At 48.7% G+C, this 26,937-nt stretch overlaps 2 protein-coding genes across 5 annotated transcripts; one reads left to right on the top strand and one right to left on the bottom strand.

The window, feature by feature from the left end:
• The first annotated feature begins 28 nt into the window (after window positions 1-28).
• Ptcd1 (pentatricopeptide repeat domain 1) lies at window positions 29-19,755 on the top strand. 2 transcript variants are annotated; one of them, NM_133735.2, is made up of 9 exons: window positions 29-179; window positions 1,600-2,072; window positions 5,954-6,094; window positions 7,440-7,658; window positions 8,292-8,393; window positions 11,755-12,459; window positions 14,899-15,015; window positions 15,665-15,847; window positions 18,628-19,755. In NM_133735.2, exons 2-9 carry the CDS (start codon window positions 1,626-1,628, stop codon window positions 18,799-18,801), a joined length of 2,088 nt encoding a protein of 695 aa, NP_598496.3. In that variant the 5' UTR covers window positions 29-179; window positions 1,600-1,625; the 3' UTR covers window positions 18,802-19,755. The 2 variants fall into 2 exon arrangements, with proteins under 2 accessions (NP_598496.3, XP_011239315.1); XM_011241013.3 differs by lacking the exons at window positions 14,899-15,015; window positions 15,665-15,847; window positions 18,628-19,755 and adding an exon at window positions 12,684-12,928 and having other exon boundaries at window positions 57-179; window positions 11,755-11,820.
• On the bottom strand, window positions 19,055-26,757 carry Bud31 (BUD31 homolog). Of its 3 annotated transcripts, none has more exons than NM_001310771.1 (6): window positions 26,691-26,757; window positions 25,697-25,828; window positions 24,566-24,685; window positions 22,112-22,234; window positions 20,524-20,690; window positions 19,055-19,298 (listed from the first exon to the last, which is right to left on the bottom strand). In NM_001310771.1, exons 3-6 carry the CDS (start codon window positions 24,657-24,659, stop codon window positions 19,248-19,250), a joined length of 435 nt encoding a protein of 144 aa, NP_001297700.1. In that variant the 5' UTR covers window positions 24,660-24,685; window positions 25,697-25,828; window positions 26,691-26,757; the 3' UTR covers window positions 19,055-19,247. The 3 variants fall into 3 exon arrangements, with proteins under 3 accessions (NP_001297700.1, NP_001297699.1, NP_001008705.1); NM_001310770.1 differs by having other exon boundaries at window positions 26,570-26,696; NM_001008705.2 differs by lacking the exon at window positions 22,112-22,234.
• Window positions 26,758-26,937: the final 180 nt, after the last annotated feature.

Genomic DNA, 26,937 nt, shown 5'->3' with positions numbered 1-26,937 from the left:
AGCCGCCGACCGATCGCCTGTTTCTTTCGGTTCTGTATCTTACACAAGAGGCGGCGACGCAAGTGCGCCTGCGCGGGATCTCCGTAGTCTGTGCTGAGGGCAGGAACGCTGTCTCTGGAGCCGCGGTCCCTCGACTCTGAGGACGTCTCACTAGGGGCTCGCCGCTTAGAACGCTCAGAGTGAGTTTCTGTTCAACCCTCATAGGAAACCCGGAAGCCGGGTGGAAATTGGACCTGAGGGACTTTGTCCAAGCTCAGATGCGAAAACGGAGGATCTAAAGGCCTGGGGAGAGGAAGCAAGGGGCGACCTAGGGTCCCAGGTCTCTCTGTGGGTGTAGCTCTAATGCAGACGTTTAAAAGTCGGGTAAGGGGGCAGGAGGTGTGGCTCAGTTGGTAAAGTGCTTGCCCCACCACCGCATAAGCCGGTAGTGTTAGTACAGACTTGTAATCCCACTAACTGGCAAGTGGAGGCAGAAGGGTCAGAAGCTCAAGACCAGACTGCATTACATGAGACCCTGGAGAGCGAGTCAACCTAGTAGAGCTAAGCCTCAAAATACCGTCATACCTCTTTTCCCTGTTATTATGTCTTGTTTTTGTTGTTGTTTGTTTGTTTTGTTTTTTTATTAAAGGGCTTCAAAGTAAGCAGGCCCAGCACAGCCTAATAAAAATAGAATGCGAGGGTGAGAGGGTGTAGCTCTGTGAGAGGGAGCATGTGCATATATGTGCCTTCCACACCACTCGAGTGCAGATTAGGGAAAAGCTTGTACCACAAGTCCTTCCAAGTATGTTCAGGAATCAAGCTCAGGTCACCGAGCTCTGCAGTAAGCACCTTTATCTGCTGAGACCCTCTTGAGCCTCTTGTTGTTGTTGTCGAGACTGGGGATCTCTAGGTAGCCCTGAGTAGCGTGGACTCACAGTTGTAGACCAGACTGGCATTGAACTCATAGAAATTCTCCTGCCTCTGTCTCCCTGGTGCAGGGCCTAAAGGCATGGCCCATCACGACTTACTCTTACTTTTTAAAGACAATCTCATGAAGCCCAGGCTGGTCTTGAAGTTGACATTATAGCTGAGGGTGACCCTGAATTTCTGACTCTTTTCTACCCAGCTGAGATAGTAAGTTTGACTGATCTCCCACTCCCCACCCTGCACAGAGCCAGGTCTTCCTAACTCAGAGCCTACCCTCTGAGTAAACTTGTCTCTCTTTTCTGACTCTTTTTAAAAAAGATTTGTTTGTTTATTTATTTATTTATTTAATGTATGTGAGTACACTATAGTTGTACAGATGGCTGTGAGCCTTCATGTGGTTGTTGGGAATTGAAATTTTTTAGGACCTCTGCTCGCTCTGGTAGGCCCTGCTTGCACCAGTAGGCCCCCTCACTCCAGCCCAAAGATTTATTTATTATTATATGTAAGTACACTGTCGCTGACTTTAGATGTACCAGAAGAGGGGGTCAGATCTCATTATGGGTGAGCCACCATGTGGTTGCTGGGATTTGAACTCAGGACCTTCGGAGAGCACGCTGAGCCATCTCGCCAGCCCTTCCTTTCTGACTTTTTATATGGCGTCTGATGCGGTTTCCTTATTTTTCTTGATTTCAGGCTGCAGGGGCTCGAGGCAGCCAGCGATGGACCTCCTAAGACTCTCCCGGCTCTTTTCCGGTCCCCGCCCCATAGGACTGTCTGTCCTTCAACACCTGGATCTTGTTGGATCAACCCGATGGACAGGAGGCAGGGAGGGACCTGCACGGCTGAGAGCTGCCTTCTGCGGCTCCTCCTCCCCGCTGCCCCTGGGCAGCGGGAACCAGAAGGAAATGAGCAGCCTCTGCTCTGACTCCAGTAAGCTCAGCACTGTGGCTCCCCAGGAGGAGGCAGAGGAAGAGAGCTTCGGGAGCCTCTCTGGCAAATTCTCCTCCCGGAGGATATTCCACAAGTCAACGGCCCAGCTCTACAACCTGCAGCTCAAGGAACAGGGTGGTGAGGAGGAAGAACTGGAGCCCAGACCGTGGCGGGGCCGGAGGAACACTCAGTACTGGTACTTCTTTCAGTGCAAACGTCTGATCAAGGAAGGAAAGGTCTGAGAGTGTGCTGTGATTTCATCTTGTGTCCCTGGCCCTTTAAGAATTCTTAGCTGGGAGAACCCTATGACCTTCAGTGTTGGATGCCCCTTGGATTTCTGGGAACGGGATAGGAAATGTATATAAAGCCGGGGGTGGGGACTAGCAGAGTGAGAAGGCAGTTAGTGAAGACACTGTCAGACAGTGGAGCCAGGAGGAGCTGAGCTGAGCTGAGCTGAGCTGAGCTGAGCTGAGCTGAGCTGAGCTGAGCTGAGCTGAGCAGATAGGCTAGCACAGTTGCTATGGCTTGGAGCTGCTAGCATTGGGGAAACTACTGGGAAGGGAATGTTTAAGCAGACTGTTGGGGAACTGAGGGAGGAAGAGGCTGGGCTGGAAACTGAGCGGAGGGCAGGCAGGGAGTTAAGAGAACTGGTAAACAGGTAGGCATTTTACATGAGAACCTTGGGGTTTTCCTTCTGCTGGGTTGGCATTTTATGTGGGGCAGTGCAGCCTTCTCAGCTGTTGAAGCTGGGGTGTTCATTACTCAGTCCTTGGATCTCTGTTATTGCTGTCTGGGTGCAAGTGTGAGTGTGTGTGCCACGGTGCACATGTGGAGCCCAGAGGACGACGTATAGAGCTGGCTTTTCCTTTCCACCTTCATGCACAGCCCAGGGATCGAACTCTGGTCACTTGCGCTGCAGGCGCCTCTCTCTGCTGAACCATATTGCTAGCCCCTTACCTATCTTTAACTCAGTACATGGAGGTAATCCCGTTAGTCTTCTTGTCCGTATCACATTTCCTGGGCTCATGACTTATTCTTCTCTTAACAGTTTGACCTCTAAACTGTTGCCAGCTCTAACTAATTTTCATTCTTTCAAGGCTGTCTTGCTGGGTAGCCCTGGCTGATTGGCACTCACTTTGTAGCTCAGGACAGCCTAAAACATTCACCCTTCCTGTCTCCCCTTCTTGAGTGCTGGGATTACCAGTACCCCGCTTATTTTATTGTTTTATACCTTTTTCACAATCTTAACTGTGTAGCCCTGGCTAAACTGGAATTCACTATGTAGCCCAGGCTGGCCTGGAACTCACAGAGAGGCCACTGACTCACAAGTACTGGGATTACAGACACATAGTAGTGGATCTAGCTTATTTTATTTGTTTGGTTTTTATTATTTTTTTGGTGTAGGATCTCTGTCTCTGCATTCTTGGCTGTCCTAGAACTCATTATATAGGCCAAGCTGGCTTTGAATTCAGAGATCTACCTGCCTCTGCTGGGATTAAAGGCATAAACTACTATACCCGGTTTATTTGTTATTTTTAAAATACTTTTTAAACTTTATTTTTGTCTTTTTTCTTGGATAAGGTATCTCTGGGTAGCCCTGGCTGTCCTGGAATTCACCTTGTAGACTAGGTTGGCCTCAAACTCAAAGACCCACCTGTCTCTGCCTTCTGAGTGCTAGGATGAAGTGAGTTTCTGCCCCACTCTATCCCACCTAGCTCATAAATAAAGGACAGAGAGACCTGGTATTTTTAAAAATATTTTTATTCTTATTTATTTATATGTCTATCTGTGTATGTATGTAATATGTCCATGTGCCTGAAGTTAGGAGCATCCTTTGGAGTTAGCTGCCTGATGTGCATGCTGGGAATTGAACTCGGGTCATCTGCAAGAATAGCACATGTCCTTAATCACTGAGCCGTCTCTTCAGCCCGAAACCTGGCATTTTTATTAACCAGCTGCAAGCCTAAACTGCCGGGCAGGTTCTGAGACTATTATAACCCAACTTGTCTATTTATAACCAGATAAATCCCCCATTACTTGCCACCTGAGTCTTGCTTTGTTGCATGTGTGTCCCCAGGGCCTGCTACTGGTGCTCATGGTCCATTCCACCTCATGGTGACCTTCACCTTCACTCTCCTCTCCTTTTCCTTGTGGTCCGTACCTTAGACTCCTCTACTCAATGTGAAGTCCCACCTCCCTCTTTGCTGCCCAGTCACAGGTACTCGCCTTTTGTTATCCAATCAGAGACCTTTGGGGGCATTCTTCACAGCACATTGGTCAATACAATGCCCAAGTCACACTGCAACCTGATCTTAGAGCACAGAGCTCAGCATCTGAATACACAGTGCACAGGACCAACCCCAACACTGTTTTTCCATAGACGTGAGATCGTTACATCCCCCGAAGCTGGAGTTATACGTGGCTATGAGCAGCCTGACAAGGGTGCTGGAAATAGAACTTGGGACTTCTGGAAGCTTCTGTGCTCTTAGTTGATGCCATCCCTCCAACCCCCTTGCTTCATTTTGTAGCTAGAGTCTTATGTATCCTAGGCTGGCTTTGAAGGATAGCCCGGAGCCTTTGACTCTTCTGCTTCCACCTCCCTGGTGCTGGGAGCACAGGTGTGCACTGCTCGCCTCCCTGGTGCTGGGAGCACAGGTGTGCACTGCTCGCCTCCCTGGTGCTGGGAGCACAGGTGTGCACTGCTCGCCTCCCTGGTGCTGGGAGCACAGGTGTGCACTGCTCGCCTCCCTGGTGCTGGGAGCACAGGTGTGCACTGCTCGCCTCCCTGGTGCTGGGAGCACAGGTGTGCACTGCTCGCCTCCCTGGTGCTGGGAGCACAGGTGTGCACTGCTCGCCTCCCTGGTGCTGGGAGCACAGGTGTGCACTGCTCACCTCCCTGGTGCTGGGAGCACAGGTGTGCACTGCTCACCTCCCTGGTGCTGGGAGCACAGGTGTGCACTGCTCACCTCCCTGGTGCTGGGAGTACAGGTGTGCACTGCTATACCAGGTTTATGTGCGCTGGGGATTGAACCCAGGTCTTCATGAAAGCTAGACACAAACTCAATTATGCTACAGCCGGGCCCTTCCCCCTCTAATTGGACTTATTTTAGTGTGTTACTCCCTGTATTTGTGTGCACATACACACACCAGGATGCATATATGACAGACAAGGACAGTTGGGGCGAATCCGTTCTCTCCTTCTGTGTGGAAGCCAGAGATCCAACTCCAGTTGGTAGGCTTGTTGGCAAGCACCCTTACCCACTGAGCCGTCTTGTCCCACCACCACCGTTTTATTTTGGCTTTTCTGAGACAAGGGTTTATTCTGTAGCCTACATTAGTCTTCAGCTTGCTATCTATGTAGCCCAGGTTGGCCTGAAACTCGTGATGCTCCTGCCTCATCTTTCCGTGTGCTGGATCTACAGGCACACATTGTGATGCCCAGCTTATTTCTTTTTCTGCATCTTTTCCAGCCAGAACAGCCGTTTTGTGAGTAGGCATCCTATTTTACACTACCTCCCCAAGTGAACAGACCTTGCCTGGCTCGTGGAAGGACTTAGTAGCCATTACTTAAATGGACAGATGAGAAAAGGAGAGCCGGGTATGGTGGCACCCATCTCTACCCAGCTCGGAGGCAGGAAGATTGGGGCCAGCCTGGTCTACATAGTCAAAAAGAAGTGTCTTCTGTTAAGTGATAAAGTGACTGCTGCGCATGTGCGGGAAGTGTCTGCTGCTGCGCATGTGCGGGCCTTGAGTGAGCTCGTCAGTACTACCACAGAAACGAAGACAGGAGTAGACGGCGCAAGGATGGAGGGGACAGGATCGGGTGGGGAACTGGATGTGGACAAACACTGCTTTGGGCAGAAGTTTGCAACCAGGGAGAAGGGAGCTGTCTCCCCGTATCATATCATAAGGGTCCCTCTACCTCGCACTCTCTTCTGGGGGGCCTTTTATTTTGGGTAGGTTTTTTGTTTGTTTTGAGGAAATGTTTTATGAGTCCCAGGCTGTGTGGCCTAGAATAGCTTTGCTCCTCCTACCAAAGGTGTGCCCCGCTCTCCCTGGCTTGCTACAGGTCTCAGAAGCTGTCCTGAGCCCCCTCTCCTGTTGCCTCTTTCCCTAGCTTGCAGAGGCCCTGGATCTGTTTGAGAGGCAGATGCTGAAGGAAGAGCGCTTGCAGCCTCTGGAGTGCAACTACACGGTGCTGATTGGGGGCTGCGGGCGCGTCGGGTACCTGAAGAAGGCTTTCAGACTCTTCAATGATGTAAGTGTGGGTCAGATTAATAGGGGCCAAAGCTCCGGAGTGCATGCTGGGTGCAGGTCCTGAGCGGGATGTCACACAGTGGGGCAGATGACGTGGGCTTGTTGACATTGAGTCCAAATTGAGGTCATCTTGGGGCATCAAGTGAGGTGACAGAGACGGCTTCATGTGCTCTCACTTCTCTGCCACCACGCCCAGTTAGTCTGTGTTCCTCTCCACAGACACAGTGCATCCTGTTCTGTTTCCTAATGAATCAGGACAACTGTAGTCTCAAGTAAGAGCCCAGCCATCTTGTCCTGTGGCCAGAGGCAGACCCTGCCAACCCTAGTCCTCATATTTGGTACCCTCCTGCAGTTCTCATCGACTGTCACCAAAGCAAAGGAAGGGTCTCCCTTTCTACAGTCATTGGTTTATTTTTATTTTATGTGCATTGGTGCTTTGTGTGCATGTATTTCTATCTGAGGGTGTTAGATATTGGAGTTACAGACAGTTGTGAGCTGCCTTGTGGGTGCTGAGAATTGAGCCCGGGCTCCCTTTTAGAGCTATCAGGGTTCTTCACCACTGAGCCATTTCTCCAGTGCCTTGTTCTGTTTTTTGAGATGGCCTTACTGTGTAGCTTGGACTAACCTGGAACTCACTATGTAGACCAGGCTGGCCTTGAATTCAGAGATCCACTTGCCTGTCTCCTGACAGAGGTATTTGCCAACATGTTTGACAAAACTTCACTTTTTGGTTGGTTGGTGGGGGTTTCTCTGTGTAGCACTGGCTGTCCTGGAACTCACTCTGTACAACAAGTTGGCCTTGAACTCAGAGATCTGTCTGCCTCTGCTTCCCAAGTGCTGGGATTAAAGGCGTGTGCCACCACTCTTAAGTGCTAAAACTGCACTTTTAGAAGGACAATTTAGGTATATGAATTGTTTATATGAATAACTTTTTAAAACCATCTCATCCTTGGTTTCTGAGGTGAGTTCACTGGCTCGTGAACTCTCACTCAGTTAGTGAACGCTGGTCCCCCTTTCCCAGAACAAACCCACTCTGTGCTCACGCTGGATGGTCAGAGTGAGCTGGACAGACCTCAGGATAGGAAGCACCTGACACAAGTGTGCTAGCTCTAGAATATTCTTTCAAGTGCCCGAAAGGATGGTTTCCTGTTGGCATTTCTGGGAATACAGGCTCCATTTTTCACAGCCCTGTCTGGTCCAGTCAGGAGTTTGGATACTGTATACGAGGTGCCACTTGGGTCAGCCTTAGCTCCTGGGCTAGTTGGATGTGGTAACAAAACTTTCCTGGGGCCTTCAAAGTGGCTGCTTCTCCTAGAAACACCTTCAGTTTTCTCCCATCTCAACAGATGAAGAAGAGAGACCTGGAGCCCTCGGATGCCACATACACAGCTCTGTTCAATGTCTGTGCGGAGTCCCCCTGGAAGGACTCTGCCCTGCAGAGTGCCCTGAAGCTCCGACAGCAGCTCCAGGCCAGAAACTTCCAGCTCAACCTGAAAACGTATCATGCCCTGCTGAAGGTGGCCGCCAAGTGTGCAGACCTCAGGCTGTGCCTGGATGTCTTCAAGGTGGGGGCTCCCTTTTCTCCTTGCCTTCAAAGTCAGTCGGGTGGGACAAGTGAGAGAGAGAGACTTGTCCGTCTCCCTACACCTGGGATGTTCAGGAGGAATGAGACAGGTCTGTGCTTTATGCTGGGGTTCACACACAAATCCAACAGGACCTTTCTGAGACTCAGTCACACTGTGGTGGGCTGTAAGCAGGAGAGCAAGAGGGGGTCACTGTACTGAGTGGAAGGACGGGAGGTTCTGAGAGGTACAAGTGTCAATAAGGAGGTCTTGCCCAGTGTGACACTGAAGAGGCCCATGGGGATTACACTTGTCCTGTATACATGGTTGAAAGATTGCTCAGACATTCTAGAAGGTGTCTTTGCACAAATGGGGAAACCGAGCCTCCAATACAAATGGCTGCTGGGGTCAGCTTTGCACAAGATCTTCCCTCTAGGAACAGAGCTAGGATGACAGGCCTAGAGGTAGTGTGTGTATAGGGGGCAGTTAGGTGCTTTACTTAGGAGCTGGTTCTAACTGGTCCCAGGGCTGTATCCAGGTCCCTATTCCTTAGAGATGCATGGTCCTGGTACTGAACTAGGTGAGAATGGGCCTTGCCATAGTTTCTGAGTGAGACTGCCTTCTTCTCTTTCCCAGGAAATCATCCAAAGGGGGCATGCAGTCACAGAGGAGACCTTCTGTTTTCTGCTTGTGGGCTGCATCCAGGACAAGAAGACAGGCTTCCGGCAAGCCATGCAGGTCAGTCTTACCTGGTGCCAGGGCTAGCATTGTTTGGTGTCTTAGTCAGAGTTTCTATTCCTGCACAAACATCATGACCAAGCAGCAAGTTGGGGAGGAAAGGGTTTATTCAGCTTACACTTTCCACACTGCTGTTCATCACCAAGGAAGTCAGGACTGGAACTCAAGCAGGTCAGGAAGCAGGAGCTGATGCAGAGGCCATGGAGGGATGCTCCTTACTGGCTTGCATCCCCTGGCTTGCTCAGCTTGCTCTCTTATAGAACCCAAGACTACCAGCCCAGGGATGGACCCACCCACAAGAGGCCTTTCCCCCTTGATCACTAATTGAGAAAAGGCCTTACAGCTGGATCTCATGGAGGCATCTCCTCAAGGGAGGCTCCTTTGTGATAACTCCAGTTTGTTGTCAAGTTGACACACAAAATTAGCCAGTACATTTGGCTTTTTTCAAATTATAGGTACGCGTGTAGGAGGCCAGAAATGGTCTCCTGAAGCTGGAGTTATAGCCTGTTGTGAGTCACTTGAAGTGGATGCTGGGAAATGATACTCAGGTCCTCTAAGAGCAGTATGCTCTCCTAACCACCGAGCATCCTCTCCAGTCCACTGTGCCAGCTGTGTTTTTATATCTGCCCTTCCAGCCGTCACATAATCATTGCAGGGCATGTCCTTTTTTTTTTGTTTTGTAGACATGGAAAGGCTTGTGGAAAAACTACCTCATTAGTGGAGGCAAAGATCGTTGTAGGAATTATTTAAATCCCAGCCCTTCTACCCGCCTTAGACCATTTATGTTCCCAGATGAAAGACACATTCACAGCCTTTGTATTTATGATAAGCCTTAAAGAACACAGAGCTGAGCAGCTGCCTACCCACCATGCTGTTAGAGTCTACTTTCCTATCGATAACCCCAAGGTATTATTTACTTATTATGTTTCATCTGGGCTGCTCTTAGCTCCAGTTGGGCAGCCCTCGGGGCTGTGTTCTCTTGACCCTTAACCCATGGTGGCTTCTCCTTCCTCCTCTCCAGCACCTTCTTCTTCCTTGTGATCCTCCTCTGCCCCCAAGTCCGGGAAACCTAAACCCTGCCTATGTGTCTTCTGCCCAGCTATTGGGCAGAATATATATATATATATATATATATATATATATATATACACACATACATACACACACACACACATTAAATTTACGTTTTATTTATAGTTTTTATTGTGTGTGTGTGTGTGTTTGAGGGGGTGTTTGCATTCCATAGCACAAATGTAGAGATCAGAGGACATCTTGCTAGGTTGGTTCTCTCCTTTTCCCATTAAGGATTGAACTCAGGTCATTAGGTTTGGTGGCCAGTGCCAGTCCCCCCTGCCCCCCTTTTTGATGACTCATTATATTGCTCAGGTTAACCTGGGATCCCACCTGGGACTCTAGGCCAGCTTCACAGGGATTGCATTTAGGGCTTGCTTCCACACCCTTAGTGACATCCCCAGCAGTTTTCTTCTTCTTCTTCTTCTTCTTCTTCTTCTTCTTCTTCTTCTTCTTCTTCTTCTTCTTCTTCTTCTTCTTCTTCTTCTTCTTCTTCTTCTTCTTCTTCTTCTTCTTCCTTCTCCTCTTCCTCCTCTTCTTCTCCTCCTCCTCCTCTTCCTCCTCCTTCTCATTCTCCCTCCTTCTTTCTCATTCTCCTCTTCTTTCTCCTCCTCCTTCTCTTCTTCCTCCTCCTCCCACCCCCTCCTCCTCTTTTTTTCTTCTGTGGTCCTATGGTTTTGACCCAGGGCTTTGCACATGCTAGGCAGTTGATCTACCCCTGAGCCTACTCCAGCTTTCTCTCGCCTTATGAAGTTTGCTGGTCTGACTATTAATCCACATTATGCCAAGGGCCAGCCCCTGCAGGTCTTATTTCTTATTGGTTCTTCTTGAGGCAGCAGAGGTCTTAAGAGATATTTAGGTCTTAAGACTTGGTCTTAAGAGATATATAGGGTTGCTGTATAATCATAAAACATTTCCCTGTCTTAAGTCTAAGTCACTATGCTTCAGTAGCTGGCCTGCATTCTGTGAGTTCCTCCAAGGCTAGAAGCTGTTCAGCACCTCATCATAAAACAGCAGGGGCTGAAGTGGAAGGACTTACTGCTGCTGCTCCTTTCTCTGGTGAATCAGCCAGAAGCCTCTCTGGCTACGCTGGTTAACTCTTTGTGAACCAGAGAGGAGGAAAAGGAAAAGAAGTAAGATGCTTTGTACAGGCAAATATGCACAGACACGTATACATTCAAACATCCATACACCCACACCAGGCCCGATTGGTCTGCCACAATCAACTCCACAAGTATTCATGCGTGCTTTCATACATACACATATACCTACACACAAACATATAGACAAACAGACATATACATTTAGGATAGATGAGTGGATGGGCCAGAGCTCCCCAAGCAAACCATTCAATCACCAGCGTTATTTCTTTTCTCTGGTCTTTTATACCTTTAGAAAATGACCTCAGAGATAAAATGGGAGTTACAGAAGGATGTCGATATTAAGTTCAAAGCATTGTTTCATTATACCATACTCATTACAAGTTCAAAGCAACAGTCATTTACATGGTCCTTGCCTTATCATAGTGCACACTTACAACTTTAATTCTCCCAAATTCTCCCAAGTCTATTTCTCTCCGTAGTGTGATTAAGAAAGCTCACTGCTGGGCTGGAGAGATGGCTCAGCGGTTAAGAGCGCCGACTGCTCTTCCTAAGGTCCTGAGTTCAAATCCCAGCAACCACATGGTGGCTGATAACCATCTGTAATGAGATCTGACTCCCTCTTCTGGAGTGTCTGAAGACAGCTACAGTGTACTTACATATAGTAAATAAATAAATAAATAAATATTAAAAAAGAAAGAAAGAAAGCTCACTGCATTTCTTATTATGCAGCCTTAGTTACTATTCTGAGGAGTGGGCACACTGTATTCTTGAGTCTGACTTTATTACATCTTTCTAGCAACTAAGACCATCTCTAAAAACTTTCTTCCTAAAATTATTTGAATCAAGTCAGAGATTCTATAGAACCATTATCTATTTGTCTATATAGCATCACTATAAGATAGTATGTATTCATAGGACTGCAGAAATCTGTTCAAAAGGGTGATATATTTAATAGTAACAGGAAAAGCATACTAATAGCAGGGACCTTTCCTTAAATGAGTTTCTCCTGGGCCTTGTTGACTGGAGTAAATCCATCGTAGACTTTAATCCAAGGTGGGCCCATCTAAGGGAGCTCGCCTGCTGGGTTTTAGCTTCTCCTACGATGGCTCGTGATCATGGTACTCATTTCCTCAGAAGGCCTGTAGGAGGCAGGAACATGGAGCCCTAACATTTCTGTTTTCCTTCAGGTGTGGCGGCAGATGCTGAGTCTGGGGATCAAACCAAGTAGGCATGGCTACAACCTCCTGTTGGAGGCAGCTCGAGACTGTGGTCTGGGGGACCCAGAGGTTGCCTCCAGGCTGCTCCTGACGTCCCAGGAAGAGACCATCTTGCTCCCACCCCCAAAGGGCAGGCATATGGCAGGGAGGAAAGTCCAGGCCAAGACAGTGCATGGTGTGTCACTCAGACATGTGGAAGCACTGGAGAGGCAGCTGTTTCTGGAACCTTCTCAGAAACTCGAGGGGCCACCAGCCCTTCCTGAGGCCAGGGTAACAAGCAGGACCCAGCCTGAGGTGGAAACCACGGCAGAACCTGGCCACACAGTAGCCCTCACCCCACTGGCCTCGAAACCTACCCACTTGGAGCTGGAAGTCAGTCTCCTAAGTCTTGGAACTCTCTCCCCCGCTGTGGTCTCATTTGGGACAGTGGCCACACCTGCTGATAGGCTGGCGTTGATGGGGGGCCTGGAAGGCTTCCTGGGCAAGATGACCGAACACGGGCTCCAGCCAGACATCAAAACCCTCACTCTGCTGGCTGAGGTGGTGGAGCCTGGGAGCACTGCAGAATCCTCGCTGCTTTCCGTCCTGGACAGGCATAGGGTGGAGGCCGACGTAACCTTCTTCAACACGCTGATAAGGAAAAAGAGCAAACTGGGAGACCTGGAGGGAGCCAAGGTAAGGGGGCTGTCTACTGGGGGCTCCCCTTCTCTTCCTGATCGTAGCTTACTAGTCAGCAGACATGTCTAGAGTCCTGTTCTAGGCCTGGCCAGACATCAAAGTTAGGAATTGAGCCATAAACCAGCCAGCTGCACCACAGTCCTACCACCCAGCGGAAGGGTATGAAGGGCATTCACGGAGAAGGGTCATGCTGACATGCTGGGAGGCCTCACCTGTTGGAGGCAGCTCGAGACTGTGGTCTGGGGGACCCAGAGGTTGCCTCCAGGCTGCTCCTGACGTCCCAGGAAGAGACCATCTTGCTCCCACCCCCAAAGGGCAGGCATATACACTAGTACACTGAGGAGGGGTACATAAGATGGGCAGGCACTTCAGGAACAGGTCTGTAGAGTTGTTCAGCAGACTTAAGAATCACCATGAGGGCTGGGGAGATGGCTCAGCGGTTAAGAGCACTGACTGCTCTTCCAGAGGTCCTGGGTTCAAATCCCAGCAACCACATGGTGGCTCACAACCATCTGTAATGACATCTGATGCCCTCTTCTGGTGTGTCTGAAGACAGCGACAGTGTTCTCACATACATTTAATCAATCAATCAATCAATCAGAAAAGAAGGAAGAAAAGACAGGAAGAATCACTGTGAACTGGAGAGATGCCTCAGTGGTTAAGAACACTGGATGGTCTTCTAGAAGACACCTCTATGGCAGCTTAAAACCATCTGTAACTTCAGTTTCAGGAATCTGAAACGCTCTTCCGGCTTCCATGGCCACTAAGCATTCAAGTGGTACATGGACATAGACACAGGCAGGAGAGCTGTACGCGGAGGAGGAGGAGGAGGAGGCTGGCTGGCGGGTGGGGTGCTTGTCTAGCATATGGTTCTGGATCCATTCCTAGCACTGCGTAAACTGCATCTGGTGATGCTCACCTGTAACCCAGGAGACGGGGATCGGAGGCTGGTGGGTCATCCTTGGCCATAAGGCCTCAGTCAGGGTTACTATTGCTGTGCTGAGTCACCATGACCAAAAGCAATTTGAGGAGGTTTTATTTGGCTTATGCTCCCACATTCATTTTCTGTCACTGAGGGAAGTCAGAACAGGACAGGAGCCTGGAGGCAGGAGCTGATGTGGATGCCATGGAGGGTGCTGCTTGCTATCATGGCTTGCTCAGCCAGCTTCCTTATAGAACCTAGCTCAGAGATGGCACCATCCACAGTAAGGTGGGCCTTCCCTCAAGCACTAATTAAGAGAATGCCCTACAGCCTCATCTTACGTAGGTATTTTCTCCATTGAGATTCCTACCTACCGGATAACAGTAGCTTGTATCAGGTTCACATTAAAGTATCCAGCAAGCCAGATTGGAAGTTCAATGCCAGCCTTGACCTTTTCTTAAACAAACAAAAAACAAAACAACAACAACAACAAAAAAAAAAAACAGGGGTTGGTGGTGAAGAGAAAAAGAGGTGGGGAACTGGACATGGCGGTGCACTTGGGAGGTAGAGGTAGGTGGATTTCAGATTTCCAAGTTTACGTGTTGAACTCCAGACCGGCTGAGGCTTTGTAGTGAGACCCTGGTTCAGCACCCAACCCTGACTTCCACCCTCCCCCCAAGGAGAGAATTACCATGAGGCACCCTAGTATACCTCCAATCCTCTGACCTTCCTCATCCATACTCTGTCTATGTGCTTCTGGTCTGCTCAGACAGGAGGCGCTACCTGGTTGTGTGGCTTTCTCCATCCCACAAAGATAATAGCCAGGCTTCTTACAGGCTTTTGTTTACTTACATAACCAGTTTGGGTTTTTTTTATCTTTTTTTTTTTCCTGGTTTTTTCAAGACAGTGTTATCTCTGTGTAACAGCCCTGCAGCCCTGGAACTCACTTTGTAGATCAGACTGGCCTCAAACTCCCAGAGACCCGACTGCCTCTGCTTCCCAAATGCTGGGCATAAAGGCGTGCATGCCACCTCACGGCACACAGTCAGTTTCTGCGTGACGCTTGCTTTGACAGAAGCAGTACTCTGTGCATCTGTGAGGGCCAAGGGTGACAGAGAAGTGACAGTGCAGAGCACACCTCACTCTGGACAAGCTAAGATGGCAGTCCTTCCCTGGGGCCCTCCCGGGCTGAGGTACCCTTTCTCATACTATACTGGTCAGCGCTTCTTCCTGCCCTGTATCATGAGCTCCTAGTTTCTTGGCCCATTGCAGGGATGGGCGGCCAAGGAGCGTGAGACAGAGGGAAGGAAGGGCAGGTAAGAGGAGGACACGTGAGACAAAGGGCCATGAGATCATGAGACCGGGGTTGCCGTACAGTCAGCTGAGGGAGTCAGGGGCCTCTGAGTAGAGGTGGCTTCCCAGGCCTCTAGCACACAGCAGAGTGATTCGTCAGAATAATATGCCAGAGCTTGTGGGTCACAGGTAATAACTGTTGCATATCTGTCGTACAACAGGCACTGTTGCCAATCCTGGCAAAGAAGGGAATTGTCCCCAATCTTCGGACTTTCTGCAATCTGGCCATTGGTTGCCATCGGCCCAGGGATGGTATGCAGCTGCTTGCAGACATGAAGGTGAGGGGCACAGGCCTAACCCTGAGCCCGCTGCCCACAGTCCTGGGAGACCTGTGGGCAAAATGAGGCCTAGCAGAATCAAATGAGTATGGGGGGGGCAAGTGGGACAGTACCCGTTCTGGTGTAGAATGACAATGACCACTGTAAAAAGTGACCCTGAGAACTTGAAGCTGGTGTTGCTTCCCATGGAGAGTTGTGAATGGGGCTGAGCCCCAACATCCTGGAGGGGATGGACCAGAAGCCCTGGGGACAAAGGGTACTTTTCACAGCCCTGGCTCCCTCTAATGCACACTCTCTCTGACCATGAGTGCTTGCTGAGTGGATTTCATCCAGCCCCAGCAGTGGCCACTCCCTAAGGACCGAGTATCGTGTACACGTTCTGTCACCCATCTGTTGGCTGCTCTGGGCTCACCGGCGTCTGGTGATGACAGTGTCAACTAGTAAACTGCAGCCAGGAGCGAGCGGGTCCTTTCCGCCCGCCTGCCTGCCTGTGCCCCTGAGCACCAGCCTTTCTCCCTAAATAGGGCATGCTTGCTTTGCGTCTGTGGAGGGCTAGAATGCTGTACGGTCCCACCCTTGTTCTAGCAGACTGCGTTGTCCTTCCAGCCACCAGCACATGCTGACCATGTTCATGATGTTCGTGTTCTAGAAGTCCCAGGTGAGCCCTAACATCCACATCTACAGCACCCTTATCAACGCAGCCCTCAAGAAGTTGGACTACACCTATCTCATCAGCATCCTGAAGGACATGAGGCAGAACAGCGTCCCAGTAAACGAGGTGGTCGTCCGCCAGCTGGAGTTTGCAGCCGAGTACCCTCCCACCTTTGACCGGGTATGTGCACCAAGTTTACTGTCAGTGCTGATGGCTCCCTCAGCTGCTCTCATCTCTGCTTTTGACCTTTGAGTCTTGACATTCATTTCCCTGCTAAAAGTTGTCCAACAAGGTTTCTTTTCTTTTTTTCTTTTTCTCCCCCTCTCCTTTTCCTCCTTTCCTTTTCCCTCTTGCTTCAGCCCCACTCACTCTGGCCTCCCCTCGCTCCAGCCCATAGGTTTTTTGTTTCTCATTATGGATGGATGGTTGTGAGCCACCATGTGGTTGCTGGGACTTGAACTCATGACCTCTGGAAGAGCAGTGAGTGCTCTTAACCGCTAGCCATCTTGCCAGCTTCCAACAAGTTTTCTTAAGGAAAACCTAAGACCCTGAGCCACATGGACTCCCCTGGAGCTCTCAGGTGGTTTGTGGTGTGGTGTGCCTGGTGTAGATGTAGGGAACTGAACTCAGATTCTCTGGAAGGGCAGAATGCTCTCTTAATCACTAAGCCATCCCTCTAGCCCACTTTTTGTTTTTATTAACAGTCAGGTAACTCAGGCTGGCCATGACCTACTGACTCTCCTGCCTACACCTCTCAAGAGTTGGCATTATAGGCGTGCACTATTGTGTCCAGTCTTAAAAAGCCCTTTGCAGATCCACCTCCCCTCCCCCACATATCACAGTCTCGTGATACCATGGTTTACTGTTTTTACACTTGGTTCTTGCCTTCCCTGAACCATCTGGGCTTAGAGAGGTCGCCTGCCTGTTCACCTGTTTCCCAATGCACACTACTCACCATTGTGTGTTTGCACGTGGCACTGCAAGTGATAGTCTGAGGAAGGAAGGCTATTGTACAAGTTACCCCTTCAAGGACGTCAGGCTCCTATAGTGTGGGGCTCTGTTGAGTCAGGGCCCATGCTCTGTCTCCAGAGCACTAATAGCAACTGTGGCCTAGATAACCACAGACCAGATGAGGAGACAGTGAATGGGATGGGAGCACGAGGCAGTGCTCAGGAATGGCTGCCATGTGTGGCACTTGCTGAGAAAGAATAAGTGGGTCAGCAGGGCAGGCCATGCTGAGCATCAGGAAGGTCTGAAGGTCCATAGGTCACCTTCTAGTTGCCTTTAAAAAAAAACGTATATGGGTGTTTGGGGATTGTTTTTTTAATATTAATGTAATGTATGTGATTACACTATCAATCTCTTCAGACACAGGGGAGAAGGCCATCGGATCCCGTTACAGATGGTTGTGAGCCACCATGTGATTGCTGGGAATTGAACTCAGGATCTCTGGAAGAGCAGTCAGTGCTCTCAACTGCTGAGCTATCTCCAGCTGTTTAGGGGGCTTTTTGAATAGGGTCTCTGTGTAGCCCTGGCTGTTCTGGTACTCAACTCAATAGACCAGGCTGACCTTGAACTCGAGTTCCATCCGCCTGCCTCTGCCTCCCGAGTGCTGGGAGCGAGTGCCTGTGCCACCCACCAGTGTGTATGGGTATCTTGTTTTTCTGTGTTCAGTGTGTGTGCAGTACCCAAGGAGGCCCGATCCCTTCCAACTGGAGTTACAGGTAGTTTTCTGCCATCTTATGGGTACATGGAGTGGAACCCACTCAAAGCACGTAGCTGCCAAGCCCTCTCTCGAGCTCCTAGAACATTTTCAATTCCATGTTGTGAACAACTTGATGGTTTCATAGTCTTCGTGCATAGAAGGAAGTTAGTGCAGCTGAGGGGCTCAGACCACTTAAAGCTTCTATCACTCTCCACTTTTCTGACACAGGCTCTCTTTCTGAAACTGGAGCTCGTCAGTTGACTAGACTTTGCCGTCTCCCGTCTTATCTCCCTAGGCCAGGGACTACATAGCAGGAGGCATGGGTACTAGAGTTTGAACTTGTGCTTGCATAGTAAGCACAGAACTATTTCTTTAGCACATTTAATCTTCTTATTTTCTAGACATGGTCTCTGTGTAGCCCTGGCTATTTTGGAACTTGCATTGTAGAGTGGTCTGGCCTCTTAAGAGATCTGCCTATCTCTGCTATCTAGATGTTGAGAACAAGGGTGTGCCCCATGTCCAGCTCAAAACATACTTAAACCTTTTTTTTTGGGGGGGGGGGGTGTTCGAGACAGGGTTTCTCTATGTAGCCCTGGCTGTCCTGGAACTCACTTTGTAGACCAGGCTGGCCTCGAACTCAGAAATCCGCCTGCCGAGGTGCTGGGATTAAAGGTGTGCGCCACCACGCCCGGCCCTTAAACCTTTTTCAACTCAAACTTTTAGTATTGTGTCTTAGCAGTGTTTGGCTTATTTTTCCCATGGTGCCCGTTACCTGTTTCAAACTCACCACACCTCTCCTCCCTGCATTGATGCTGCCTTGACCCAAGGTCAAGGATAGCAACAGCTCAGCAAAACAGAGGCAGTTGAGGGGATGCCTCAGTTCTAGGTGTGGGGCTAAGGTGACTTCCATGGCTTAGGCACACTATAGTGTTCTCAGGCTAGACGGCTGTTAGGCAAAGAGTGGTATGGCCTATTCCCAAATAACAGATTTTCCAGAACTTGGCCCTTTACAGCAATGAATCTAATGACAAATTATTTGGTAGTCTCCTTGAGGGAAGGAAGGACAGTGGTCAGCTGCTGTGACTTGGGATAATTTTGGGTGATATGCAGTAGCTTAGATTGGCTGAAAACATTTCTGAAAGCTCTGCTTTCTTAGCATATCCTGTGTTCATTGTACAAAGCTATGGGTTTCACAGTGAGGCTTCTGTGCCTGTATCTCACTCACACTGACAGTCCTGTGCATCTCTAATTATAGTACAAAGGAAAAAACACCTACTTGGAGAAGATTGATGGCTTTCGGGCTTATTACAAGCAGTGGTTGAAAGCCATGCCAGCAGAGGAAGCCCCCCACCCCTGGCAGGAGTTCCAGAACAAGCCTGTTGGGGACCAAGACACCACTGACAAGGCTGGCGGCCTTAGGGACGGATGACGGAGCACGCGGCTATGACAAGTGCCCAGCCTTCACACTGCTGGGGGAGCCTGGGAGTCCTTTCAACTTCAGAGGCCAAGAATATTCCAGAGGCACCACAGCACTTTACAGGCAAATGCTGGGCTCAGGGTGCCCAGATCATAGCAGGTCCCACACCAGGCCAAAGCATCCTGACAACGATCATGGTCACACAGCATCTACAACACAGAGCCAGGACTAAGCCCATCCCCTGGCACTCTTAAAAGAAAGAATGTAGCGAGGAGGTCTAAAGGTTTTATTTTTACAGATCTCAGCTGGTGAACACTAAAGTCGTCACCTGTACAGCTCATGCTTCCCCCCCTGGGTCTTTTCTCTGAGCACCACTCTGAGAAGAGTTGCTTCAGGCAGTGGCCCAATAAGTCTTAAGTCCAAGGTCCAAAGACCAGGATGCAGAGGAGTCAAGGGTGTCAGCCAGAGCAACCCCGGCAGCCACAGTGTGTGCACTCGATGATGCGACCCTGAAACAGAAGAAGAACATTTGAACACACTGCTACAGCCCTGCACACTCCCTTGCAGAGCATCTCTACTGGACACTTCTACTTGGGCGTCTCAGCTCCTTTGTGACGTGGAACAGTTACTACCAGGCGGAAGTTAGTGTCTGTGTGTGATTGCTGTAACAAGACACACTTGTCACTGCCAAGAGGGCGAAAGCCAGAGTTCCTGAGGCCACTGGGTGGGGATGGGGGTCCTGGAGCAATGCTGTCTTTACCTCCTTTTCTGGAGGCCACGAGCCCATTCTAAACAAATAAAGTTCTCTGGTAACGTTCTGTTAGTTTTAACTGAGTGCGTCTCATATATAGGATGACCCTAATTTTCTGGTCCTGCCAACAGCTGCTGAATGCTAGAATGACAGATGTACACTTGCACATCTGGCTCTATGGGGCACTGGAGATGGAACCTAGGGCTTCTAGGGCTTCACGCATTCTAGGGGGCCATCTACCACCTCAGGCAACATTCCAGCCCTGAATCTCAGTTAAACCTCAACCACAGGCTGGGACACCAAGAGCTTCTTGGGAAGCAGCTATTGCCCACGAGCCATGGCTCAGCACATCATACAGAGCTCCACCCTTGATACCGAGGACAGAGCTACCTGCTGAGCTGAGGCCATCTGCACTCAATGAAAACTCTGGGAATTAAGACTTGCTTCAGTGTACTGAGAGGACACAAAGTCAAAGGATGGACTGTCTGTTCTGACCTCCGTCTGGCTCTCCATTTCAATGATGTGGAGACTGGAGCCCAGCTACTGCTTGTGGGTGCCTGGCCTGCCCTTGAAAGCACTTTTTCTTCTGAAGCAGGACCTCAGTACTAGCCCAGGCTGGCCTCCACCTCCCAAGTCCTGGCTATGGAACAAAGCAGAAGGCATGCAGAGATGAATGTGCCTGTGAGACTCGAGGGATAGATAGGTCACCTGACAGCCAGCCTCAAAGCATAGCCCTCCTGTCACTTGAGAGCCACTGCCATCACTACTCCCTAAGGAGTGAGGTCTGCTGCAGTTACTCGCCCACTGACAGTACTGAGACCAGCCCCAGATACCACCTTAAAAGGATCCCTGGTCAGGACTCACTTTTGAGAAGGGTGGCTAGAAGGGTTCTAGTGATGAAACTACTTCTCAAAATACCCTCATGGTCAACTAAGACAAAGTTTTAAACAGAAAGTAACCCCCATCCAACCGCTGGGCATTACCACTTCCAGCTTGCTTTTGGGAACCCGGCAAATGCAGTTGGTGCCAAAGTTGGTGTCCCGAGTCTGAATGCAGCGTAGGCAGCATAGGTTCTCATAGCCCTGCTTCTTCCACTTTGCAATCAGGTTTTTGTCTGCATAGCCTTCTTTAATGCAGTATTCATAGAGTTCTGTCAGAAAGTTGGGGACAGACATCAGAACATGGCGTAACAAACCTGCCTTCACCTTGGACTGAAAGGAAAAGTTAGGCTGAGTATGACGGCATGAGCCTTTGATCCCAGCACTTGGGAGACAGAGGCAGAACAATCTCTAGTTCGAGGTCAGGCTGATCTATAAATTGAGTTCTAGAACAACTATGACTACATAAACCCTGTCTCAAAAAACAAAACTTAAAAACAGCAACAAAAGCCAATAATCCCAGAAATGAGCAGAGGCAGGTAGGGCATTGTGAGTGTGAGGTCAGTCTGTATATAATAAATTCCATGTCAGCCCGGGCTACAGAGTGTAGCCTTATTTCAAAAATAACAACACCAACACACACAAATGACTTCAGCTTTCATGGTAAGAAAACTGATGACTGATGGGTTTGCAAAGATAATCATTGCTTTAATTTCCATTTCTGGAGCCACGATCTCCCACTACTGCTGTGGATTTCCCTAGTGCTATTTGTATTTTGATGCTAATTCTGTTTCCCCAAGAGGGCTGCCTGGGACGTGGAGTGAATCATTACTCGGGTGACTTCATGTGAGCCTTCTCCCCATTTTAACTTGTAAAATAAAGACTAGAGCCGGTGATTGGGCAGTGGAGGGGAAGTGGAGCTAAAAAATTTTGGGGGGAGAGGGAAAAAAAAGTGAGGGGGAGAAAGAGGAGAGGAAGGAGAGAGGAACACTGAAGTGGAGGACGAGGTAGAAGGAAAATGGAGCAGCAGCACGTGGCCAAGAGAAATCACAAGTTAAGAGGGATCTCATAGCTGTAGCAGTGTAGGAGTAGATCTGCCCAGTCTAGGCACGAAGCTTGTATTCGTATTGAGTTGTGTTTTCCTTGCATGGGCTTATTTGGGTTGGAGATTTACCACAACACATTACAGTCAAGGGTTAGCTGGAACTCCCTAGTCCTCTGCCTCTGCTTCCCAAGTGTGTAAGTATAGGTCTGAACCATGACACTTGGCTTTTGTTCCCTTTCTTTTCTCTCATCCTCCTCTTCCTCGTCTTCTAGTTTTTTAAGACAAGGGTTCCTGTGTAGTCCTGACTGTCCTGGAAGTAGGACACATAGAGATCAGCCTGCCTCTGCCTCCTGAGTGCTAAGATTAAAGGCATGTGCCACCAGACCCAGCTTTTTATAAACTACTGTATAAATCCTGAAAGCCACTCAAGTACAAAAGAGCCAAGAGGCAAGATGGCCCAGGGACCAAGAATGCTTTCTAGATAGGTCTAATGACCTGAATTGGATCCCCCAGACCCACATGGCAAAGAGAACCAAAACTGCAGGTTGTCCTACAACCTTCACACGGAAGTCAAAACACATGCTTGCCTCCATAAGTATGGACACACAGTAACAGTTTTTTTAAAGGTCAAGAAATTTAGCCATTTACCTCTGCTTATGGCTTTCCTCTTGTAAAAGAGGTCGAAGATATAGCGGGTTTTCTGGTGATGGATCCTGAAGATGGGCCACAGAGATTCCACTTTCCTCTTTCCCTCATGGGGTTCAGTTTCAGCTGGGAAGAAAAAAAGCATGTATGTGTTCTGGAGCTAGTCATTCTACAGAGGATGTAGCATGTTTGCTTAACTATAGCTATGACTATTTTATATCCATGCAGATAGTAATGCAAATAATGAACAATTAAAAGGGCCAACAAGGGGGCTGGTGAGATGGCTCAGTGGGTAAGAGCACCCGACTGCTCTTCCGAAGGTCCAGAGTTCAAATCCCAGCAACCACATGGTGGCTCACAACCATCTGTAATGAGATCCGATGCCCTCTTCTGGTGTGTCTGAAGACAGCTACAGTGTACTTACATATAATAAATAATAAATCAATCTTTAAGAAAATGCTGACAAGAACTGGCGTCCTCAAGCCCTTCTAGCAGAACGCAGACTGGTGTAGGAAATGTCAGGCAGCTCCCCAAGAGCTTAGTTACTGTGAGTCTAGGAATACATCAGAGACCTGGAAATAGACTTTTCACTCCACATTCTGATTTCCTTTATTTTTAGAGTTATGTCAAGAAATCTCTTGGCCCATAGCAACTCTGTAGGTTCTGGGTATTTCAGAGACAGTCTAGCACAATCAGTTGAGAAAAGAGAAAACCAAGTTAACACTGGCTTAATAATTATTGCTGCAGGTATGACCTCATAATAGTAATGATCAGATTAGCTATAAACAGGTATTCCAAAGATTGTTGTGAACAGACATTCAGGGGGAGCTGAAGAGAAGATTCAGTGGTTCTTACAGAGAACCCAGGTTCTATTCCTAGCACTCAGGTGGCAGCTCATAACTCACTCCAGTCCCAGGGAGCCAACATCCTTTTGGTCTTTCTAAATACTAGACACAAACAGCACACATGAGGCAAAACACTCAAGCCTATTTCTTAAAAAAAATTTCAGGGGGCCCATGGGATACATCAGTGGGTAGGGGTGCTTGCTCCCAAAGCAGACGAGAGTCTGATCCCTGGAACCAACAGGAGAGAACTGACTTCTCTAAGTTGTTCTCTACCCCTCCACACTAACTCTGTAGTACTACCCTGCCTAACACACATACAAATACCAATTTAAGTAGTCATACAGGAAGATGGCTTTTAAAGTTATCATCTTGCCAGATGAAATCACCTAAGGGAGCCCCACTTGAAGAGTGACCTAAGTCATATTGGCCTGATTGAGGTAGAAAGGCCAACTCTGAATATGGTCATCATTCAGACGCTGGAGGTGTAAGGCCAGAACTGGCTAAGGGTGAACAAAGCGAGTTGGCTGAACTTCTGTATTAAGCAAACAGCATGTGTTCATTGATCTCTCTCTCCTGAAGTTTGGTATCTCTCGTTTTATGTATGTATGTGCACTAGTGTACCTGTTGCCCATGCATGTCAGAAGATGTGTTGGCAAGAGCAGTAAGTGCTCTCAACCACTGAGCCATCTCTGCAGCTTGATTCTCTGCTTTTGACTGTGGAGGTGATGTACTTAGTGCAATGACAGACTGTAACCTGGAATTGTAAGCCAAATAAACCTTTCCTTCCCTGTGTTGCTTTTGGTCTGATGTTCTATCACAGGAACAGCAATCAAACTAGGACACCAAAGGCGAGCACATCCTTTGATAGAATTTCCAAGGACAAGTAGACTGTAAAGTAAAGGCTCCCAAAGCCCTGGGGCAAAGACCATGGGAGAAAGACTTTGTGAGTATGTGGCAGAGTTCTAGGCCAGCTAAAGCTAGAGTCTCAAAAAGAAAAAAGGGCATGGATAAAAAGACTTCACAATGGGGCTATTCCCAGCACTCCTGTCAGAGTGGCTTACAACTGCTTGTAACTCCAGCTTTAGGTGTTCTCACACCCTCTTCTGGCTTCCCCAGGCACCTGTGCTAGCATGCGTACATCTCCCAACCCCACCCCAAAGTAAAATAAAATCTAAAAACAAAAAAACCCCAACACACAGTGAGCTGGGCATTGTGGGAAACACCTCTTTAATCTTAGTGCTAGGGAGGCAGAGGCAAGGAGCTCTCCATGAGTTTGAGGCCAGCCGGTCTATACAGTGAGTTCCAGGATAGCCAGAACTATGTCTGCTGGAGACCCCGTTTCCAGCCAACACTAAAAGTAGCACAGACCCCCCGATCTTTCACAAATACACTAATAATGAAACAACAACAGACCTTTTTGGGGAGAGGTATGATAGCCTCATTAATGTTACTTTACTCTTCAGAACCTTCAAAACACTCTGAGCTGATAGAAAAAACATGACCAGTTTGCTACAAGCCTCTTCTCGGTGTTTTTTTCTTTCTTTCTTTCTATCCTTGGAGACGCTGAGCCTTGATACTGTCCAGCATACCCAGGCAGAAAGACCCCACTCACCTTCTCTCATCTTTTGATCTAGTTCATCCAACGTTGGTTCAATCAACTCCCAGCCATCTGGAGGTGCTTTCCGGCTTCTTTTGACCTTGGGCATTTCCCAGCAAGATAGCTTATAAAGATCTACAAGAAAATCAACTGCTTTCTGAGCCTCAGGTTGCCAAAGGGCTTTGACAGCCATTCCCCTGCTCCTCTAGATGTCAAGCTCAGAGAGTAAAATGTATGTTATGTCCTTAAGTAACCATGCATTGCCTCTGCCCCGTTTCAGACCCAAGCAGGTGTCTCCGTATCCTCCCCAGACTCTTCTCTGGGCATGAGCTGTTCCCCCACCCTCAACACACACACTCTACACCAGAGGAATAGGAACAGCAAAACAGCCCAAGAATAAAACACTTGAGGCCTTGCTTGAGATCTACTGGAAGGGATGGATCTATTGTTTATCTCATGCTATAAAAGCGTCTAGGGTAGAAAAGAGAAGCCAGAACTGTCAGAACTTCAGCCTCGGGAAGCTCACTTCAATCAGGAGCTCTGACTGACTGCTTCAGTTTCCTCACTCAGCTTCTGCGGGAGCTGTGAGTAACGGTCGATGGTGTCATCCCTACTTGGGACCGTTTACTCTTTTGCTTGGAAGCCGAATCTGAGATATCTCTATATTATATCCAGAACCCTATTGGGCGCTTCAGCTGGATGCCTTAAAGTGGCTTCCCTAACTGATTTCTGCTGGGTACTTTCTTATCTCTATCCTTCCTTCCCGAGTCTCTCTAGCTATTTTTTCCTTTGCTTTGGATTGCTGTCTACCACTCATGAGAAAAACATATGTCCATGGTAGATCATTCTCCAGAAGGCCCAGAACAGCTACTCAGCTTCCCTAGAAGGGAACTGTGACACACACGCATTCTCCAAGCATGTGTGAGGTGGGGCCAGAAGGATTGAGAGTTCAAGGCCAGTTTTGGGTATATGGTGAGCTTGTGCCCAATCTAGACTACATAAGACCCTGTCAAGAAATAAAGAAAAGAAAGGAAGAAAGAGGAAGGAAGACAGACAGTAAGAGGGAGAGAGAGAGAAATAGAGAAGGCAAGAGAGAAAGACAGAGAAAGGAAAGAAGGAAGGAAGGAAAGAAGGAATGCACAATACCTTTGGGTATTGAGAGTAATATAAAAAAAATTCTTGGTCTTCACAGTTACAAAGCTGTGTTCTTGTCCAGATTTACCAACTATTCTGTGACTCTGGGGGAGATCACTTTTCTTCTGCAGTCTTCTGTCTCATCTGTAGAATAAAAGCAGTAGATTACACACGTTAAATAGCCGCCAAAAATCTCTCTTTTTAGAACAACAAAGCAGGCCAGTCAAAATCTAAATAGAAACGCTGTTTTCTTCTTCTTCCGATTGCATAAAGCTTTCTAGCTGGCAAAGAGTAACCTATCAGCATAACAGACTCATCTGCTCAAAACTGTCTTTAGTCCCATCCACTGTATGGTGACTGACACTTTACAATCCCCTATTCCCACACCCCTTCTTAACAATTTAATAAATTAAGAATAAAACTCTTAAGACGTGGACTCAGGGTCACATTGCTGACAACCAGTGAGTCTAACAGATTAGAGGCTCCTGACTTCCCCATCAGTGGTCTTTGCTCTGGTTTTTCCAGCGCTTACGTTAAAAGATAGATTGACTCTGAGCCCTTCCCAGGGCGCACAGCCTGATTAGAGAATCACTTTCTCCTGACCTAGGAGGACTCAACCCGAGAGGCTCTCGGGGCCGGGGAGAGGTAAAACGAAGAGGCGATCGGATCAGGAGGAAAGAGGTGTTGTGTTGGGCTGTTTACAGACGTAGAAGAGCGGGAAAAGGGGTGAACAAGAGCGAAGTTACGGAAGGGACAGTGGCAGAAAACTCAAGAGCAGCATCTGAGAAAAAAAGCGGTGTTTAGACAGAAAACGGTCCCGGAAGAGAAAACGACGTGGGAAAAAAACACACACGCAGAGAGAGAAAGAGCGAGCCCCAAGTTTACCATCCCCTGTGCAAGTCATCGGAGACTCCAGCCTCTGCCGCATAAGCAGCTCACACAGCTCTCCTGCCCGTAACCATTGCCAAAGATACGGTACTCGAGAACCGAGCAGAGAAACACTCACCGGAAACTCAAGCACCTAAGGCCGCTGCTTCTTTATTGACGGCTTCCGCTCCGGCGACAAACTCTTCAGAATAAGGCCCTCGCGGGGCCCCGCCCACCTCGCGCGGAGATTGCGTCATCTTAGGTGTCCCTGGCGCTGCCTTTGTAGAATTCCGTAAACCGTACGGCCCTTTTCCTCTCACTTCCTGTAGGGGTGGCCCACACGGCTACGTGTCTCCTCGGACAGGGACACCGGGGAACGCGGATTC

This window comes from Mus musculus, chromosome 5 (genome assembly GCF_000001635.26).
Source record: "Mus musculus strain C57BL/6J chromosome 5, GRCm38.p6 C57BL/6J".
Taxonomy (NCBI): Eukaryota; Metazoa; Chordata; class Mammalia; order Rodentia; family Muridae; genus Mus; species Mus musculus.
The sequence above is the reverse complement of the archived record's forward strand: the minus strand, read 5'-3'. Positions and strand labels throughout refer to the sequence as shown.